Below are 18854 nucleotides of genomic sequence, written 5' to 3'. Positions count from 1 at the left end.
CATGTACCTTTTAAGAGTATTGTGTGCTTCCCCTCCCCACTTTTTAAATCTCCTGTTCAAAACCCAACACTTACATTGAAAAGAAGGAGTCCTTTGCAATGTCTTATACAGTGACATTATACAGCTTATCAGTAACTCAATAGGATATTGATCTCCTGTGTTCTGTTTTCCTTTGTTTTGGTTCATCCTGTGTTACCTGCTCTATTTTCAAGTTTTCTCCAGACTTAAAATATTATAACAACAAAGGGTAATAGTTATTCAGCAGCTGCCTTTTTACTTTTACTGCTTCAGATTGCAGACTGCATTGTGGTCTAGGTATCAACTTAGACTAATTTCCCCTCCAGGAAGCCTGTTTATAACTGTGTTGAGCCTTGTGCCGCAATGATTTTTTCATTCTGTTGCTTGTCTCTCCATATATTTATACTACACTCCAGCCAGCAATAATCATGTGCTGGGTAACACAAAGAGAAAGAAACAAAGGGAAAAGAGGAAGTCAGTGTTGATGTAGTAGGTTCTGTTAAGGACATTCTTCTTGTTTTCAGCAGTAAGATTCAGCGTGTGCAAACCATTATTTGCTGGCAGAATGAGCAATTTTTAAGAAGCTATATATCAGGAATCAAATTTGGCTGGGGAAAATTTCACCTTTTTTTGGGCACACTTCCTGAAAAATAGTCTACAGGCAGAAATATTATGAACAAATGCAAGGATAGTGCCAGAGAGTTGAAATATCCCTTCACCTGTAGAGGGATAGCTTAAAGAAGTTAAGCAACTGCGAGTAGGTCCGATCTTTAGACAGAGTCAGAACTGCATTTGAATCATAGAATAACTGAGGCTAGAAGGGGCCTCTGGAAGTCACTCAGTCCATCCCCACTGCTCCAGGCAAAGCCAACTAGAGCAGGTTGCTCAGGGCCTTGTTCAGTGGGGTCTTGAATATCTCCAAAGCTGGAGACTTCAAAGCCTGTCTAAGTAAATTGGTTATCACCCTTTCAGTAATTTTTTCCTTGTGTTTAAGTTGAATTTCCTATATTTCAGTTTAAATAGAATAGAATATTTCAGTTAGAAGAGACCTACAATGATCATCTGGTTAAACTGCCAGACCGCTTCAGGGCTGACCAAAAGTTAAAACCTGTTTTTAAGGTCGTTGTCCAAATGCCTCTGAAACAGTGGCAGTCTTAGAGCATTGACCACCTCTCTAGGAAGCCGGTCTCGGTGTTTGACTACACTCTCAGTAAAGAAATGCTTCCTAACTTCCAGTCTGAACCTCCCCTGGTTCAGCATGGGATGAATCCCATGGCTGGATTGTGACTATCAGTGGTTACAGGCTGTTTAGAAGAGACTGAAGTGGAAGGAGAGGCAGATGCTTTGCCCTCTACATCAAGAGATGGATTGTGAAGAGTTGTCTCCAAGGGATAGGCATGAGCAGTTCCAAAGCCCATGGCTAAGAATCAGAGACCAAGACAAAAAAGGGAACCCTGTAGTTGGTGTCTGCTACAGTCCACCTGACCAAGAGGAGCCTATTGACAAAGCCTTCTTACTCCAGCTACAGGAGGCATTGTGCTCAAAGGCTCTTGTCCTGCTGCAGGACTTTAGCCACCCTGACATTTGCTGGAAAAGTAGCACAGAGACTCCTGGAATGCCTGAGGAATAACTTCCTGGCCCAAGAAATAGCCCAGAGGGGATGTGTTCCTTGATCCGTGTGTCACCACTGCAAACAAAATAATTGGGGACATCAAGACTGTAGGCAGCCTGGGTTAGAGTGATTATGCATTCGTGGAGTTTGCAGTCCTGAGGCATGTGGGTCAGGTGAGGAGTAAAGTTAGGTCCCTGAACTTTAGGAAAGCAGGCGTTCAGCTCTTCAGGGAGATAGTCAGTGGGATCCCCTGGCAGACTGCCCACAGAGACAGAGCTGAAACATCTTTAAGGAAGTCTTCTATAGAGTGCAAGAGCTAGCAATCACTAGGAGCAAGAAGTCAGGCAAGGAAGGCAAGAGACCGACGTGGCTGCTATGCAAATGCATGGGCAGTTGAAGCTAGGAAAGTTGAGCTGGGAAGAGTATGGAGGGGAAGTTTGGTTGTGTAGGGATGGGATGAAAAAGACCATGTCAAAGCTAAAACTGTAGCAAGGGACATAAAGAATAACAGGAAGGGCTTCGACAGGTGTGTTAATCAGAAAAGGAAGGTCAAAGAAAGTGGACCCCCTTTGGTAAAAAGCCCTGGGAAACTGGTAACAACAGATGAGGAGAAGGCTGCAGTACTTAAGAACTCTTTTGCCTCAGTCTTAACTACACCTCTTGAGTGGATGGACAGCAGGATGGGGACTGGGGGAGCAAAGTCCTTCCCACTGTAAGTAGAGACCAGGTCCATGACCACCTGAGTAAATAAGGTACGTAACGTACCATCATGTATGTAAGTTTATGGGGCCCCATGAGATCCATCACAGAGTCCTGAGGGAATTGGCTGATGTAGTTCCCAAGCCGTTCTCCATGATGTTTGAAAAGTCATGGCCATTAGGTGAAGTCCCACGTGACTGGAAAAAGGGAAACATTGCCCATTTTTAACAAGGGTAGAAAGGAGACCCTGGGAACTACTGACTTCCAGCCTCACCTCTGTGCTTGGTAAGATCATGGAACTCATCCTCCTAGAAGCTGTACTAAGGCACATGGAGGACAGGGAGGTGGTTTGAGACAACTAGCATGGCTTCACCAAGGGCAAGTCTTGCCTGACCAATACGATCATGACCTTCTGTCATGGAGTGACTACGACAGTGGACAAGGAAAGGGCTACAGATGTTGTTTATCTGGACTTCTGTAAAGCCTTTGACATGGTCCCCCACAAAACCTTCTCTCTAAGTTGGAGAGACATGGATTTGGTGGGTGGAATGTTCAGTGAGTAAGGAACTGCCTTGATGGTCACTACCAGAGGGGGGTAGTCAATGGCTCAGAGTCCCGATGGATGTCACTGACAAGTGGTGTCCCTCAGGGGTCCGTATTGGGACCAGTGTTATTTAATATCTTCATCAATGACAAAGTGATCAAGTGCCCCCTCAGCAAATTTGCAGATGACACCAAGGTGAGAGGTGCGGTTGCCAACCCTGAAGGACAGGATGCCATCCAAAGGGACCTAGACAAGCCTGAGCAGTGGATCCATGGGAATCTCATGCCCTGAGTCAGGGCAACCCCTGGTATCAGTCCAGGCAAATGAAGAGCAGCCCAGGCAAGAAGGACTGGGGGGTGCTGGTGGGTGAGAGGCTGGACATGACCCGGCCATGTGCACTCACAGCCCAGAAAGCCAATCTTGTCCTGGGCTGCCTCAAAAGCAGTCAAGGTCAAGGGAGGGGATTCTGCCTCTCTGCTCCTCCCTGATGAGACCCCACCTGGAGCACTGCATCCAACTCTGGGATTGTCAGCACAGGCAGGACATTGACCTGTTGTAGTGACTCCAGAGGAGGCCACCAAGCTGATCAGAGGGATGGAGCACCTCTCCTACCAGGCAAGGCTGAGAGAATTGGGATTGTTCAGCCTGGAGAAGTCTTCCAAATGACCTAATTGTGGCCTTTGAGTGCCTGAAGGGAGCCTGCAAGAAAGATGGAGAGAGGCTGTTTAGAAGAGCATGTAGTGACAGCACAAGGAGGAATTTAGATTAAGTTTCAGAGTAGGTTTAGATTCAGTATTAAGAAAAAATCCTTTACTATAAGGGTAGTGAGGCACTGGCACAGGGAAGCCTGTGGATGCCCCATCCCTGGGAGTGTTGAAGACCAGGATGGATGGAACTTCGAGCAACCTGGTCTAGTAGCAGGTGTTTCTGCCCAGGGCAGGAGGGTTGGAACTAGGTGATCTTAAAGGTCCTTTCTAATCCAAACCATGCGGTGATCCTATGATTCTATGATTCTATTCCTACATGTCCTCTCACTGGATAACAAGGAAGAAGAGCACAGCACCTCCCTCTGCATTTCCCCTCCTGAATAAGCTCTGCAAAGCAATGTGTCCTTTTCTCTAAACTAAACAAAACTTAGCATCATTCAAATTCAAATCTCTGTTCTTTTCAATGAAGCTAGTCCTGGTTTTCTATTCAAATATGTTTAGATGTTTTTTCTGTGCCCATTAACACAGGAAAACACCGTTTGAAATAAACATCTTGAGATTATAATATTTAATTATGTTTATTACTGTTTCTGACTCTTTGTTGCTTAATGTTTAATTTTAGCGTTTGAAAACTTTAGTGCCACGTCAGGCTGATTTGCAGCTACAGCAGATTTCGGAGCGTTTTGAAACAAAATCCAAGGCAGTAGCAGATAAAATAGCTCGTACACATTTTGCAGAGCAGCAGAGAGCTCAGAAGCTCCAAGAAGGGCAGAGAGCTCAAGACATTGAAAAGGTGACGGCTTACTTTTTATAGACTTCCAAAGATGTGTTTTCTTAAGGATATGTGCTTAATGGATTAGTTAAAGCCAATGGGAAGGCTTCTTAATTCTGTGCTGCACAGTCATGTTTATGCAAGAACAAGGGATAGGACTATGCATGGAAATCCTTAACATGTAGACACAGAGTCAGTATACTCTTATGTGACTTTGAAAATGTTACTATTTAAAAGTCACATAATTTTAAATTAAGAGTACTTGTGTTTTGTCATCCATGGAAAATATCTATAGTCTTGAAGACTGAGTGTAAATTTCACAACTTGTATTTGTTTGAGATGTCCTTGTAAAAGAGGTTTGTGGCATTCTTATTTTGTAAAGAGAAGATGAAGCATTGTTCAAAAGCAGGAAAAGATGGGGAAAGAGGGTCTAGTGGGTATGCCCTCAGAACATCTTATGTTTCTGTATCGCTATTCTGATAAAGTAAAAAAAGAGGGAGGAATTTGTTTAGACATGGGAACACTCATCTGAAGTACACCTTACAGTTTATATAGAGGAAATGTCAAGCTATCCAGGAGGTGTTGAACCACATTGAGGATGTAGTTGAATAATTTGATATGTGTTTTATATGGCTAACTAAGGGACAGAGTCTTGCTGTGATTATTTAGCTGTTCTATTGTCACTACATGAACAAGAAGGAAAAGTCAATTCGTGTATCTAGAAAAGAAATACAAACAATATCCAAAATATAACAAAAAAATTTTAAAGAAAATTTATTAATATCTTTTTTAACATATATTTTAACTGTCTTTGACTTTTTTGTATAAAAACTAATTTTTTCCCCTTATATCAACCTTTACCCACGTTTCTGTAGTGCACTTTAAATGAGTGTAATTTATATGTTTTTTACTTCTTGATCATCTGAGACTCACTGTTCACCAGTAGTATTACCTAATGGTATTCTCATTTTCTGTACCAGGAAACTGGTATTCTCAGTTTCTGTTCTGTATTCAGACCTGAAAAAGGTAATGAACTGGAATTCAATGAAAGCTGCTAAATGCTTATAAGGCACCGACCCTTTGCTGTCATATAAATATGTTAAATATATATATATATATACACACACAATATATATATACACACTATATATATATATATACTACTATAAGTATATATATTTATATATATAAAATATACCCTATTACTTCAGAAGTATTTAGGTAGTATATTAGGGCCCTATGTTGTATTTTGTTTCAACCTGTGTATTTGAACACAAGATGTTGAATATTCAGGATCACATAGGAAGAAGAAGACAAAATGAAGTAGAGCACAGGATTCAAACAGCTGTTTTAAAGGTTCCAAAGCCTCCACCAAGACCCACCATAAAAGCTATTGAAGCTAAAAAATTATTAAAGAAAAGAGAAGCAGAGGTAATTATCATCCATGTTCTTTTAATGTTAATTATATTGATTCAGCTTGATTTTTGGGAACATTTACACTTACAAATACTGTACTTGCATCATCCAAAAGCAGCTGATATATAACTGTTAAAATAATATAGTAGACTCAGCCAGTGAAAATTGGACTGAATACTTATATGATCATAATTCTGCATTTCTTTCTTAATAAAAACTGTTCTGATGTAAGAGAAAATTCATATTGAATATATACCATAGGTAGGTACTAATTTGATTTCTAAAACTATTTTACATTCTAGTCTATTGAGTTGAATATGTGAAATAAAAGCATTAACATTCCTTTCTCATTTGTGCATGATAAAGTTTTGCACGATAATATTTGAACTGTTCTGTAACACTCTGTAAAGCTGTCTGCTCCATTAAAAATGTTAGTAATAGCTGAAATTGACAATTGTCTTAAATCAGGAGATGATAGCAATGCACCATTAAAAAAAAAATCTTTATTATCTAGTACAGAGAAGTACTTGGATTGTAATTCAAGTTCCTGGATTGTATTGTCCTCAGGAGTGCAACTATTACCAGTTTTTATAGTGGTGCAACTGTCACAGATGTATTTAAATATAGAGTGTAGTAACATAGTTGCTTGAGTAACTATTGGGGATACATTCAAGCTACTGATTCAAAAGCAGATCATAGCCCAGATTATCCTTTCAAATCCCTGAATGGTGAGAATTATGTAAACTGCTAAAGTCCTACAAAAAATCAGAATTGTTGTGCAGAATGAACAGCTGCAAATTTTTAGGTTATTCTGGTTGGTGGAAGTAGGTGTAGCTAGGGAAAGGGAACAGGGGAAAAAAGTGGAAAGCAGGAGATGGAAATAATCTTACCTTTATTCTTGATCTAGCTGATGCTTAAAGTATTTTCAGTGTAAGCCTTTCTGTTGTACATACATGACATAAAAGTAATTCCCTAATACTTATTCTGTTGAACCTTCTTTCTGATGTTTTGTGAAGAGAAAGGAAACATTAAATTTTATGTTACTTCTTCAGAACGTGTACAAGGAAATAGACAAGTTTGAGAAGTCTATGGCAGGAAATGCCTTTGAATTACACAGCCAGGTGACTGACAGGTAATATTTGGATATTAGATTGTTAAGAATAGACAGGATCCTACCTCAGGTGTCTGCTATCTATGTATGCACCTACTTGAGGAAAAAGTAATGTCTCATTTGGTTCAAACTGTGATTGTTCTTTGAGTGATTGTCCTACTGCAAATATTTTAATTCCAACACGATTGAAGTGTCTTTACCTTACCTTTAGTTGTAGCAGGGATGGCTCAAGCTTCCTCCACCAGTTTTTGTCACATATACAGCAAGAAAGGGCTCAAAATGCATGTCTTCTCTTAATTTTAGTCATTGGGTCTATAAGGTCATTTAGCCTTGCAGAGATGTGGGAATGGCTGTGAATATACATACACACTAATTTCAAAGGTAATAGAGAAGTAACTTTCTTCCTGAAACTTGACTGTATGTTGCAGTAATAGTCATTCTGTTATCTGTATTGATATGTATACCCTACTGTCAAGAGGTGATAGTCCTGAATACTTCTGTAGATGTTTCTGTGTGTAAACCTGTGATTAATAACTGCAAAACTGTACTCAGAGTGCATGGATATCTTGAGGAGTAACCCAAGTAACAAAGGCACCAAGTAGCCGCAGTACCCATATAGTGATGTTGTACAGTTGTTAGACTTGCATATAGCTATATAGGGATCTGTATGTAAACTGCTTTAGAACCATAATTCCTATAAAGTCAGAGATCTTTCTCTTTTTAATCTTTTCAATCAGTGATATGCAAGAGTCATTGCAAACACAGAAGTTGCAAGAAACAACTCAAGAAACTACAGCACAGACAAAACCTGAGCTGTTAAGTGTTTATTCAGATGGTGAATATATAAAGAAAATTCAAAAACGTTTAGAGGAAGATACATTTGCTAGAGAACAACGAGCAAAGAGACGACGAAAGATGCTAATGGACCAGTTACTAGCACACGAATCTGAAGAGGTGAGAAATTGTATGCTCAACTGTAGAGTCCATGTGCAGTTAGCAATCTAAAAATTTGCTTACAAATATAAAATCAGAACACTTTTGGAGGAGATAAAGGAAGATATATGCACTTACATCTGAAAAATATTTTTATGCCAACCATTGACTTTCCTTGAGAAATAGAGAAGGTTATTTGTTCTTTCTCACAACCTTTATGTCATACACCATGCTTACAAACCACAAAGGATTAAATAAAGGCATCAGAGCAAAGATTGTAAAAGTCAGTTGAAGATCTGCCTTGTATTCTCTGCCACCCCTCCCCCGAAGTTGAACAAAGAGAAGAATCAAAACTTAATTTGCAGGTCAGAGCTTTGATTTTTGGTGTGCTATGAAATAGAAGATATATCTCTGGACAATGTCTGTCTTCTGTCTAAAAATGGATGTTGCAGGTTATTCCATTTAAATCCTGTCCTGTAAAGCACAAGGCTTTTGAGATTTCTCTTCAGATACTCCTCATTCAAAAAGCAGCTCTTAGATTACTGATTTCACGTGTCTTCTCTTTTGTAGTGATTGTATAGAAATAGAACTTGTAATTTACTGGGTTTCTGTGATTTCTGGTTATCATTTATTTTAGCATTTCACTGTGAGTCCTTAGCTTAGATCATACATGTTGAACCCATTATAGCTGGACCTTTCTCCACTGCTACTGCATAATAACAGCATTTCAGATGTGTCCCATATATTTTATATATATGTATATGTTTTTAAGCCTTTACATGTAATGTCTGGAGATTGAAGAGGAAACTGAGGGGAGACCTCATCCAGGTCTGCAACTTCCTTGCAGGGGGGAAGAGAAGGGGCAGGCACTGATCTCTTCTCTGTGGTGACCAGTGAGAGGACCCAAGGGAGTGACCTGAAATTGTGTCGGCGGAGGTTTAGGTTGGATATCAGGAAAAGGTTCTTCACTCAAAGGGTAATTGGGTACCAGAACAGGCTCTCCAGAAAAGTGGTCATGGCACCAAGCCTAACAGAGTTCAAGAAGCATTTGGATAATAATTTCAGGCACATGGTGTGACTTTTGGGGCTGGTCCTGTGCAGGGCCAGGAGTTGAACTCGATGATCCTTGTGGGTCCCTTCCAACTCTGCATATTCTGTGGTTCTGTGAGACCTTTTGGAAATGTTAAGAAAAAATTTTATTTGTTGAGGGAGTCATCTAACAATTAGATGCTTCTCAATGTCTATCTCAGATGTATATTCTTGAAAAACACCTGTAGTAGCTTAGACCAAGAGTGCATCTGTCCATGTATCCTGTCTCTCAGTTCTCATTCAAAGAGATTTTACATCGTGTTCTTGATGTTATCCATAGGCTGTGAGAAGTTTTGCAATCCACTTGCCTGAAATCACTGCAGTCCCAAAACTTGCTCTTTGGGTCTCAACTCTTGCAGCCCTGGCAGCCTGGACTAGTGGTTCCAAAAGTCTTAATGCCCCGTAGGTATTAGGATCAGTCACTGGGGTGCTTGGTGGATTCAGCAGCTCTAAGCCAGCAAAGGCAGCCAGTGCTGTGAGGAGATCACACAGCTGGTCCACCTGAGGTGTAGGACAGGGCTTGTCAGTTTGGGATGGAGGAACTGTTCCAATGTGCTGTCAATCAGATAGGCTCCAGAGAGGCTCCAAATCAAGGCAAAACTAACAATAGTGTTCCTGAATTCACAGGGGAAAAAAAAAATCGGCTTTGATGCAGGAACAATTGAAGTCACAGACTGCAGGGATTAGAAAGACAAGACAAGTGAGCATTTGACTGGAACAGTGGTCTGACCAGATGAGAGAATTTGTTTAGTGGCAATTTGGTTCTAAATTAGCAGAGGAAGAGATGTTTGGTTGGAACTTCAAGATTTCAAAAATTAGATGCTGCTTGACTTAAGAGAAGTGGGAAGCAAACTAAGGTATTTTCTTTAAAAAATAAATGAATATACAAGTAGTTGAAGATTAAATTTCCCCTCCATTACGTGCTGAACCAGAAAGTATTTTCACAACGAAACTGTAGCTGCCTTGTAGGTATTAGGATTAGGATTTTACCTATACAGTGTAAACCTTGAACGTGGCATGGGATCATTCAGAGTCAAATGAATTTTATCCCTTCAGAGTGTGGTAGATTGTTTTGAATACATGCTTATAGACCTTACTAAAAGAACTTTGTTCATTTTTTTTTTTTATTTTTGGCACTTTACAGGTTGAAGACTGGGAGAGAAAATACTTTACAATTATATGACTACCCTTTGTAGAGCACAGCATGATGCCAGTCAGATTTTCATAGAGAGGTGTTGAAAGTGTTTGACAGTAATATGGCTTCATCCCTTTTGAACCTTTATCTCTACCATTTCAACAAATTATTTGTACTTTGTGCTTGTTATTTTTAGGTGCTTTGTTCAGATTTTATCTCTCTGAATTAAAAAGTTACCAGGAATAAGTTACTTTCAGCAATAAATTGAGAACATGAAAATGGGAGGAGAAATGAAGTGTTACTAGCTTATTAGTTGTATATAAACAAATAGATTTATGTGTGCTGAACTGTAATCTTTGGTCATAAATGTTATGACCATACAACAGCACAAAATTGTTTCACTTGTATGTAAATCAAACAAGGAAATAGAAAAATAGAAACGTGATATAGTAATTATGTATGAACAACATGAAACATACACACGTTATAATTTGGCCACTGGATGCCACTGTTGTCTCAAGTAGGTAAGCTGGAAAAAAGTGTGTATCATGCTCTTTTAATAGTAATTTTTCAAATTATTACACAGGTGTCCCAATTATGATATTTATGATTTCTTCAAACACTTCACAGTCCTCTGTGAAGATGTTGATGTAAAATTTTAGGTCAAAAAATGGTATTAAATTTTTTATTTTGTCTTCTACTATGTCTAGAAGTTTTAAAACTTGTTAGCATTCGGTTTGACTACTTTGTCCATTCCTTTTTGTATGAAAGATAGCTACCAGTGCTTCCATTCCCCACCCAATAAGCAACCTCTCTGAAACTATGAGTTTGATGTTCTGAATCCTTACTTATCTGTTGTGTATCTTTGAGTTAATTGCCTTTTCATTTATTCTTGTTCCTCAGAAATTTCCTACTAGCTCTTTTTAGGCCTAATGAGCATGCCAAAATATTTGATCACTTAGAATATTGAAGTTCTTTTGGCTGCTGTAAAGTGTTCTAAAGGAGCATCTACCCATTTGCTTTAGGAAGGGGACATTCACCTACATAAGGTGGTTTCATTTCCCACTGGACCAACTTTTTGCACCATTAAGCTGATGGTTTGAGTATGACAAATGACCACTCTGTTAGGTTGGCTCCTTCAATTCCCTCTGAATTAGGGTTTTAAAATCCATTTTCTTCTGGTGAAGTACCTACTGCTGTAATGGCTGAAGGTAAGCAGTAGCAACTACAGAAAATAATGAAGGATATTTACTTGCAATAGGAAACACACTGTGCATTTTCTACTCTTCTTTGACATCTTAATGAAATACTAAGTCCAAAGTAGGAGTGGATAGAACTGAGATGGCAAAGGATGCTGTTACTCCTTTTGTTGCCTTGAGGTCAGGAATGTAGGAGAAAATGGACAGACTAACTCTTCAGTAGGCAGTACTATTGGAAAAATTTATCACCTGAACTATATCAAGTGACACATAGAATGAATATAAAATTGCTCTGATTGCGTTGTTTTCCACTTCAGTTGCATGCATGATGATAATTCCCTCCATAGAAAAATAGCTTACAAACAGTACACTACAAATAGGGTACAAAGCACAACACATTCAAAATTAGTCCCTCATTTTGAGAAAAGCTTTGTATAGAGACAAATATGATGTGGGTGAACCACTCTGGGATTAAAGCCTGAGGTGACTACATCTATCATTAGAAGTACCATGCAGTGTTATGAGATATGGTGCTAGGAAAGGGGAGTACAAAGCCCACATTTTGGCTAAAATAAGAAAAATGTTGAGATATTTTTATATCAGTTTAATATTTTCAAGTCACCAGTATTTAATTGGAATGTACTTCATTCCCAGGAATTGTGAAGGGAAAAGAACTTAAAAATAAGGAAAGAGGTTGTTTTTGTTTGTTTTTTTTTTTTAAGTTGGCTTCTTCCCAACATCAATATTAAATAAATTATTTAGAAAGTTGTTGTTTTTATTATTGAAACTCAAATAGCCATGCTGTGCATAAAAATTTTTTTACAGGTGTCCTGGTTTGCATTGTGTAGCATCGATCCAGACCTCTTTGTAGAGTTCTTTCATAAATAATATGATAGTATGTAATCAAATTGGATATTCTGATTATAGTTGTATTTATGTAATGTATTTTGCCCTCTTTGTCACAGACAGCTGATGAAAAAATAAACCAGATAAAAGAAAATAGATATGATATTTTCTTTTGATTTGGGTTTTTTTTTTACTAATAACTGGTTTTACTGTGCCCGTGTTCTTAGGAAAATGAATTTGAAATATTCAAATCAGTGCCCAGTTTAGGTCCTTACATTGGAAAATATTTCCTAGCAGTTATGCTGCATGTGAAACAAATATTCAGCAAATCAGATATTTCCTCTAGAATTCTGCTGTAGTGGTATTTGGCAATGGGGTTTGAAAGGCAAGCTGATGTTTTTGCTTCCCTCAGGACTCAGAAGTGAAGCAAAACTTCAGATTAGGTTAAGCATTAGTTTACATACCAGGAACAGGCTAGAGAAGTGTAGTAGTGATAAGATACTATTATGTTTTGAGAGCACTCAGAAAAATAAGAATCCATAGCCTTGAAAGTGTCTGTGTACACAGACCATCCCTCAAGCAATGGTTCAGAATGATTTTCCCATAGTACTGAATAGGGTATTGTATCCATGTCCCAGTGAGAACACTGGAACTGTTGCCCAGAAGTCTTGTATATTGCTCTGTTTTGAATGCTTCCTCATATTCCCAGTCTTCTGAATAGAGGAGAATGGAGAAGATAATTACCCAAATCCCCAGAAAGAAGGAAAAATTTCAAACCTGTAGAAAAGAGAGTGATCAAGGATCCAGTAAAATGTGGCTGAGAATGGGGACTGGTGAATAGCAGAAATAAGTTCATTATTTGAGGAAAGAGTATATCTTTAGATACAGAAGTCATTATTTCAAATATTCTGCAGTTTCTTTGCACACAGGAAATAACTACATTAAAATTAAGTTATGGCAAATATGTTTTTACTGAGTATCTCAGTTAAGACATAGTTAGAATTCTCTTCTCTAGTTCTACAATTCTTACATAAATACTGCTGCTGTAAATCCTTACATAAATAATGCTATTACTTACAAAGGTAGTACTAATAAATAGGTATGATTATTGTTCTGGATTTCTGTATCATATAAACTGGTGAATGCTGTTATATGACTCCACTCATGTTTCTCATATGAGACCCTTATGAGTTGTCTAGGAAGTAGTTTACAAATGGTGCTTAGTAGCATTATTTTATATCTTTTAGAAGGCTTACCGGGAGGAGCAGCTTATTTACAGACTAATGAAACAATCTCAGCACGAGCGGAGGATTGCTACTCAACTCATGCACGTTCGACATGAAAAAGAGGTGTTAAGGCAAAACAGGATCTTTAGGGAAAAACAATATGAAGAAAGACGGCAAAAAGAGTTCCAGGAAGCACTTGACAGAGAAGCGGTAAAAGATTGGTTTGCTCTCTGAATTGCTACAGGACAATTAGAATACCTTCATGTTATTAAATGAAATTTGTATTGTCAGCTTCAAGACAGGATGATTTAATGATAAATATATTCTTTTATTTTTTAGTTCAAAGTTACAGCTAATGTGGGTGATAAGCAATAAGCATATAACTGTAATTGTGGAATGGAGAACATTTTGTAGTGAGTTAAAACTTTAGGGGAATTATGTAGGGAGGGAGGAAGAACAGCCGCCCATGGCAGGGGGATAATAAGCGATAAAGCAGAGCAACTTAAAGTCTAATTTTGATCTTTTTTTGTATACTAATTTTAACTTTGTAGGAAAACATCTCTGTGTGCTGAATTTAAAAGGCACAGTCTTGCAGAGGCAACAGGACAAAAGACGATAACCTAAGATCTTGTTTTAAATTTCATGTTTTAAATTTCACTTAGATATAATTAATGTCCATTTTTGACAAAAGCTGGAGTAGTTTCACTCATAAGTGCTAATTTCTCTCTACCTTGAAGTTTTCAGTTGATTAAAAGGACTTATAATTCTGTGGAAAACTGCCCAGTGCAATGCTCATAGTAGGCCATAATGTGATCCTGTCAAAAATGATTAGCAACTCCAAATCCTCCAGCACAGCTGGAGTCCTGTGTAATCAGCAGCTATCTCATCTCTTTAAGTACATCTCTTTAAGTATGCTTTCAGCCAAAAGCAGCACACCATCACAGGAATAATTTTCTACTATGACCAGAAATCTTTTTCAAAGATTGAACAACATCAATACTTTAAAATTATTTGAAGATCAGAATCTAATAAGATAAATTACTTGTCACATTTTCTGAATGAGTAATTCCACTGAAACCTGCAATTTCACTACCCCCAAGCACTCAATATGTTCTTAATCTCTTTGTCATGGAAGAAGTAATGCATTTCTCCTTTACTTTATTGTATTTTAGCAGTTAGAAAGCAAACAAAGTGGAATTTATAGAATTAATAAAAGTTTTTGGATTTGTTCATATGTTAGTCTGCTTACTGGCTCTGCAACTCTGGTGAGAAATGAGCTGTTTCTCTTTCCTGACTTAAATGAACAAGTTAATTTTCGTTTCCAGGACTGTGCACCTCTGCACTTTCTTTTTCATTGCAGTCTCAGATTTACTTTTAAAAAAATTCCAGGCTCTTGCAAGACAAGAAAATATTGATAATGAAGAACAAATAATTAAAGAGAGAGAACAGCATGAGAAACTTGCTGCTGAAAGAGCTCAGGCCCGCTATGAAAAACATTATTCTGTGTGCTGGGAAGTGATGGGCCAGATCATTGATATGTCAACAAAAATAGGAGAATATCGTGAACTGACAAAGAAGTGAGTATGGTAGCTGCTAGGCAAAAATAACAGCTGTAAGGTAGCTGTTAGGCTGTGTTATTCAAACTGCTGTAAGCACTGTAACAAATTATGTAGTTTCTCAGACATTTTACATGACAGCTTCAGTTAGTTTTTGTGGGAAAATGATAAGATTAGTTTTGCGTGAGAATTCGCTGGTGTGTAATACAGAGTGAACTACCGCTACAGGCTTTGTATAATTTCTTGAAGATGCTTAGGAGAATCCTTAGGAGACCAAAATCCTCTAGTGCCACAGCTTGTGGAACTACTGATTTCCTTTCTTATGAACAAATTGTTTAGTTAAAAGTTAAAAACTGAATGGTGTCTAGATGGATCTACTGGCTGAACACTTCCTCAGTGTAGTATAAACTGGATGAATTTCCTAAGTCCTGCCTGGACTGTCCAAAGAGTAGCAACTGAGCCCAAGTTCTACTGAGTCCTACATTCTGTGATTCCCTCAGCTGACATGCCCTAATTGCACAGGGTTTCTGAGAAGGCCCTAAAAAGGCAATAATCTCCAAGTAACTGTGCTGTAGAAGTGTTTTAAAACCTCCAGAGTGGGGTTTTGTAGCTGTAGGTCTTTCATTAGTATTCAGTGATTTGACTATGGGGTAAGACTCACAGTGTTAGAAAGTATACCAAAATCTTAATTGCTTTTTAATGTAATTGTATGTTAAAATAATAAATATGAAATGCATTTGAAATACATCTGATTATGTTTTATAGAAATTAGATAAATTTAGGCCCAGTAGTTACATGATAAAATAGTCAGCCTAGACATAATTTAGTGAAATTACTAATTAAAAAAAAAAAGGAGTTTAACTATTTATACAATTCTAAATTAATTTTAAGTTGCAGTAAAAATATTCTATAGATTTTTGGCAAGAGAAGGCTTTATCCCACAAAACTAGAAACATTTTGAGGCTGGCAAAAATAGCTATAGCAAAACTGTTACTACACAGCTCTGCCAGCCAAATGTTCTGTGATAACACATTTGTGAAAATACTGAAGCCTACAAGTGCCTACAGCTGTCTTATAAGTAAACAAACATTTACAAAAAGCTGTAATAATTACAGAAATCATTATAAGCTGTAACTAGTTTAGCATATACTTGTTCCGTGATTAAGATTCTTGTAAATTTGGGTCCACCACTGTCAAACATCTAACCCTTTAATTTTTGATTTGGAACTGTTTGGTTTTGTTTTTCTTTTTCCTGCAGCCGAGTTCCATTAAAACTGATGCTGGATTGGAAGGAATTTTTTTTAAATGGAAAACCAATATATGAACAAGCCTCAATTCAACCTTTGCCAAATGAACCTGGACCGGAACAACTTGTAGAGATGAATAAAATGAGTCTGTTAGCTGAAAAAGATTATGGTGAATACAAGGTACACCAAACTGATAACACATAATGGAAGATAATACACCTTACATTTTCAACGAACTGGAATTTGGAAGTATCGTTTATATTACCAGGTTTGAAAATGCAACAGAAAGTAACAAGTAAAAGCAGTAAAATTAAATACTATATATGTTACAATACCAAAAGTCTTAATTTCAGCAATTTTGAGTGAAAGCTTTCTAACAAGATTAATTGGTTTGAGTGATCCATTCATTTTAAGATAGTAATGTTTGTGAAAATTATTAAAAATGGCTGACATTTTTCTTAATCTTCCATTGGAATAGAAGAAACTATTTTTCAGGGTACCTTAAAACTTTTCTTCAACTTTACAATATGTTAGTGTAATTTCAAAATTTGAAGATGAAGGATGAATGTTTCCCTGTTAAAATGTATAGTACAATTTTCTGGAAGTTACGTTTATGATGCTTTTCTTCAGGGAAAAAAAACAAATCCCACTACATATTTAGACTTGTCCAATAACCTGATAAATAGAATGTGGCAAAATCATGGCAAATAACCTGTCCTTATCTTGTTGGGAATTTATAACTACAATATATATGTGCTTTTACCCACATCCTGAGACAACTGGCACATTTTCTTTTGCAATGAGTATAAATGTTATGAGTTTCTGTGGCTTTAGTCTTAACATATGTTTTTCTGATGTGTCTCTTTTTAAGGTCCTTACTCACAGCATACCATCTCATGTAAAGAATTTCATGATCACTTTTTTAGGTGAAAAAAAGGCCTATACCCGAAGTAAACAGGAAGGACATACAGGACAGACAGGCAGGAAACAGTGGGGAGCGATGAAAATGAAGTTTTTGGTCATATTGTTTATATTATAAAGTCCTCTCTAGATGTAACATTAGTGAAGGTCACAAAGATTTATTGACACATTTAAAGCCTCTTTTTTCCTGCCAGGCTATTTCAAATGCACAGTCACGTAATTAATTTATTCACAGATGTTGTTGCCTTTCTGAATCATTATTCATCAAAAGCTGATATAATATGACTTGTAAAATTGTTGGCATCAATTCATACTTATGTCTTCTGAAAACCTAAGTGAACAGCTAATGCTTTCAAAGTATTGCTTCTAGGTAAAAGTGTATTAGTAGGGCATTCTGGCAATGTTTATGCTCATTTTCCTAAACCTTGTGTAAAAAGCCCAGGACAGGCAATTTGGCATCTCTCAAGAATACTAAGTTTACATGACATATTGACTAAAAGTGTCAAGTATATTTCATAAAATACAAGAAAATGCAGTGCTATCAGTCCATTGAACATTATACATTAGATTTAGCATGAAAATATTTGGAAACTACCATATTATCAGTCATGGCTAATCCCATAATAAATCACCCAAAACAAGCATAACATTAGGTAGTGCTTAAAATAGCAAATTACTTCCAAATGAAACTGGAAATTTTGACCAGGAGTTATATAACTGTCACCTGGATACCTGAAAACTTATTTCTGACAGGGAAACTACTTTACCTCAGGGCAGGTGCAGTCTAGCAATTTTCAGTTTAAAAGGGCAAGAAAGCTAAAAGGTGGAGAAAACCATTCCATTTGGAATTAATTTTTCTCCAAGGTCTAATAAAATTTAAAACAACTGATCCATCTGTGCTTATATGTTTAAGGAAAAATGGTTCAGATAGGAACAGGATTTGGGGTTTTGTAAGGATGTCTTTTCAATTACATATGAAGAAGTATATTTCCTGAGATGTTTTGGAAAGGGGATATTGTGCAACTCAAAAAGATTTTTTTTTTGTTGTTTTATTGATTTGAAATTTTATTTGAAATTTAATTTAGAGTGATAATTAACATTGTGTTTTTCTATCTAATACACATAAGTTCAAAATGAACAGTGATCAAATCCTATTAGTAGAATGTATGCTGTGGCAATACATCATTCAGATAGTAGATTCAGGAAAAGGTTACGTATTCTATCCAGAATATGAATTCAGAACATTAACTTTCAGTAGAATTTTAAAACTGTTCACTTTTGTTGATGGTGATGAAATATTTAATTTTATATATATGTGTACATGCATATATATGAGATAGACATATATATTTATTTTATATATTAGATACATAATTTTATAGAATGACACAGTTGTTTGCATTTGAAGAGATGTGAAAGTCATTTAGTTCAACCTCTTCGCTTAAAACAGGGCCAACATCTCAGTCAGATAAGTTGCTCAACACTTTGTCTGGTCAGCTTTCAAGTATTTCAAGGGTAGAGATTCCACAGTCTCTCTGTGCAACCTGTTCCAGTGTTTAACCACTCTCATTGTGAACAATTTTTTTCATAATTTTTTTTCCTACTTGGCATTTCTCTTGCTGAAACATGACTTTGCCTGTCAACACTTTATTTCACACCCCAAATGAAGTGACAAGCTAGAATCTAATAGTAAATATTATTAGTCAACATATCTTCGAGACAAGTGTTTAGTATCCTGCAACCAAATAAATACTAATACAGGACTAGTATTATCCTGCATATTAAAATGTTGTCTTTTATCTTCTCACAGCATAAACTGCACA

At 37.1% G+C, this 18854-nt stretch overlaps 1 protein-coding gene across 14 annotated transcripts in view; it reads left to right on the top strand.

The window, feature by feature from the left end:
• The window catches only part of SPEF2 (sperm flagellar 2), a 77054-nt gene that overhangs the window by 6399 nt on the left and 51801 nt on the right, over positions 1-18854 (top strand). For 12 of the 14 annotated variants that reach the window (XR_007630535.1, XR_007630534.1, XM_050329252.1 and 9 more), the window contains exons 4-10: positions 4203-4373; positions 5646-5783; positions 6821-6900; positions 7617-7833; positions 13329-13517; positions 14697-14884; positions 16122-16290. Coding sequence is in view for 12 of the 14 variants with exons in the window: in XM_050329252.1 (XP_050185209.1) it covers positions 4203-4373; positions 5646-5783; positions 6821-6900; positions 7617-7833; positions 13329-13517; positions 14697-14884; positions 16122-16290 (1152 nt within the window). In the remaining 2 variants the exon portion in view is untranslated. The remainder of the gene's footprint in view (positions 1-4202; positions 4374-5645; positions 5784-6820; positions 6901-7616; positions 7834-13328; positions 13518-14696; positions 14885-16121; positions 16291-18854) is intronic. The other 2 variants (XM_050329255.1, XM_050329251.1) reach the window with 1 other exon arrangement.

The sequence above is a fragment of the Myiozetetes cayanensis genome, unplaced genomic scaffold, assembly GCF_022539395.1.
Source record: "Myiozetetes cayanensis isolate MyiCay16 unplaced genomic scaffold, myiCay2020 scf4, whole genome shotgun sequence".
NCBI classification, from domain to species: Eukaryota; Metazoa; Chordata; class Aves; order Passeriformes; family Tyrannidae; genus Myiozetetes; species Myiozetetes cayanensis.
This window is presented reverse-complemented; position numbering and strand designations above follow the sequence as displayed.